This window comes from Nicotiana tabacum, chromosome 7 (genome assembly GCF_000715075.1).
Source record: "Nicotiana tabacum cultivar K326 chromosome 7, ASM71507v2, whole genome shotgun sequence".
Taxonomy (NCBI): domain Eukaryota; kingdom Viridiplantae; phylum Streptophyta; class Magnoliopsida; order Solanales; family Solanaceae; genus Nicotiana; species Nicotiana tabacum.
In genome coordinates, this window is record NC_134086.1 from 7,862,525 (window position 1) to 7,864,644 (window position 2,120).

General features: G+C 36.5%; 1 protein-coding gene across 1 annotated transcript; it reads right to left on the reverse strand.

Annotated features, from left to right (window-relative positions):
* Positions 1 to 962: 962 nt before the first annotated feature.
* LOC142161970 (uncharacterized) lies at positions 963 to 1,892 on the reverse strand. Its single transcript, XM_075218263.1, has 3 exons — positions 1,485 to 1,892; positions 1,299 to 1,400; positions 963 to 968 (listed from the first exon to the last, which is right to left on the reverse strand). The coding sequence occupies exons 1-3, from the start codon at positions 1,890 to 1,892 to the stop codon at positions 963 to 965; spliced, it is 516 nt and encodes a 171-aa protein (XP_075074364.1).
* Between the last annotated feature and the right edge of the window lie 228 nt (positions 1,893 to 2,120).

A 2,120-nucleotide genomic window follows, 5' to 3' on the forward strand; every position in this document is an offset into this window, starting at 1 on the left:
CTTTTTATCTAGTTTTCCTTTTGCTTGCTCTTCATGCTGTTCCGTCACAACTAACTGTTGTTGTTCAGTAGTTGGGGGAAAAACTACAACCATCGTGGCAGATGCTTGACCAACTCCTTGCTGTTCACGACGTTCTTGTGCCTCTTCACGAACAACAACAACAGCAGAATTACCTTCTGAATCAGTCCATTGTATATTACCAAGTGAAAATGAACATAAATTAACATTGGGGATATCACTGGTGTCACACATAGGAGAATTGGAAATCTTCCTTCTCTTAGGTTTTGGAATAAGTTCCGATGCATCAGATGAGATCTGCAAAAGCAAGGAACATATAAACATAAATAAAACTGATAGAAAACATCCATTAGGCATTATCATCTACGACTTTACGCAATGCATCATGAGCATTATGTTCTTCAGTCTCAACAACTTGATTATCTGCACCTTGCTTGCTTCCAATATTCTCAGTTGATAACCGTGCTTCATCATTTCCATCTCTGCTCAATCTATCAGCACTGGGGCATTCCTCTTTAAATTGTTCTTGAACATGTTGATCGCCTACAAAAGCTGTTTCCTCACGTGTAGCATTTATATCTGCGACTTTATCTGATGCATCATCAACAACATTAATATCCGATGGATGTTCATAACAGTCGTTCCCCATATCATATTCTCGATGGTTACTCAAATCAAAATTGCCATCGTCCATTCCATTTGATTTGTTGACAATCTTAAACAACTGTTCAAACTTCTCATCGAAATATTCCCAGAAAAAAATTACTAACAATGATTAATCTGAATAACATCAGCAGAAATAAATTCTCTAAAAATTAGCTCACCTTCACTTTTACAAAAACCGCATCCACAAAAGCAGATCGCTCTTCCTTTTTAAACTTATCGAAAACTTCTTTCACGACTGTGCTTCTTTCTTTTTCTACATGCTTTTGAACCTCCATCGTTCATCTCTAGAATAGACACACAACAAAAATTCAGATATAGAAGAAAACTTCAGCTCAAAAACATATTGTACTTTTACAAAACACAAAACCAGAAAACTTCAGATCAAAACTTATAGAACATATTGTGTCGAGTAATTCATTATCATTAAAGTCACTTGTAGAACGGTTAGAACGACTTTGGGTACGAGATGAATCGCCAATAAAAGGAGTTCGATTCACTTCTTTTGATCGACTCCAACTACGTGGCGATTCACCAATAACAGGAGTTCGATTCGATTCTTTTGATCGACTCAGAGTACGTGGTGATTCACAAGTTGAAGGACCCGCGTTAAGTACCTTTGAACGAATCCAGCTGCATGGCAATTTACTAATTAAAGGCATTGAATTCAATTCCTCTTCTGTAGGAATTATATCCAATACCCTAAAGCTGTGATATTTCTGTTTAATACAAAAAAGTATATTATGAGAAGAAGAAAACTAATACGTCAACATATTAACACAAAGACAAAAAAAGTAACTTACTTCATGACTACTGAACATCTCAAAAAGTTCGGAAAATTTAGGCTCTCCCACACATACATAACGTAACATCCTAGGAACCTGAGGGGTATCAAGGTACTCATCCTCTCTTATATACTTCTCCCGAATATCTAGGAAGCGCTCATAGAACCAAGCACATAACGGACATGGAAATCCATTAAGTTTATACTCAGTTGCATGAAATTTGTTCTGCTTGTCCATTGCATGTTTTAGTGAGTAAATGAACTTTTCATAAGCCACATTACCCCAAGGATATTCAGCACAAACCTTATCATCTTCAACAATAGATGCATACTCCTCCATCACAGATGACTCGGTCTTTTTCCCAAACAAAATAGACTCTACAACAAGAATTTCCATAAGCTTCACAGCATCATCATCGCTCTCCATATGTGTATGTGATTCACAACATTCTTTGAAATTTTATTTCGAGTCATACAATCTCGAATATCCTTCAAAGTCACACCCTTGGACTTACCAAAATAGAGCTTCAGAATATTGCTCTCTTGATTAATTGGTTTTTCAACATTATGTGTCGTGATCCGCAAACCACACATAATGTGAAAGTCTTCAAGGGTGAAGGAAACATCATGGCCAAAAATCTTGAAATAATCGAGT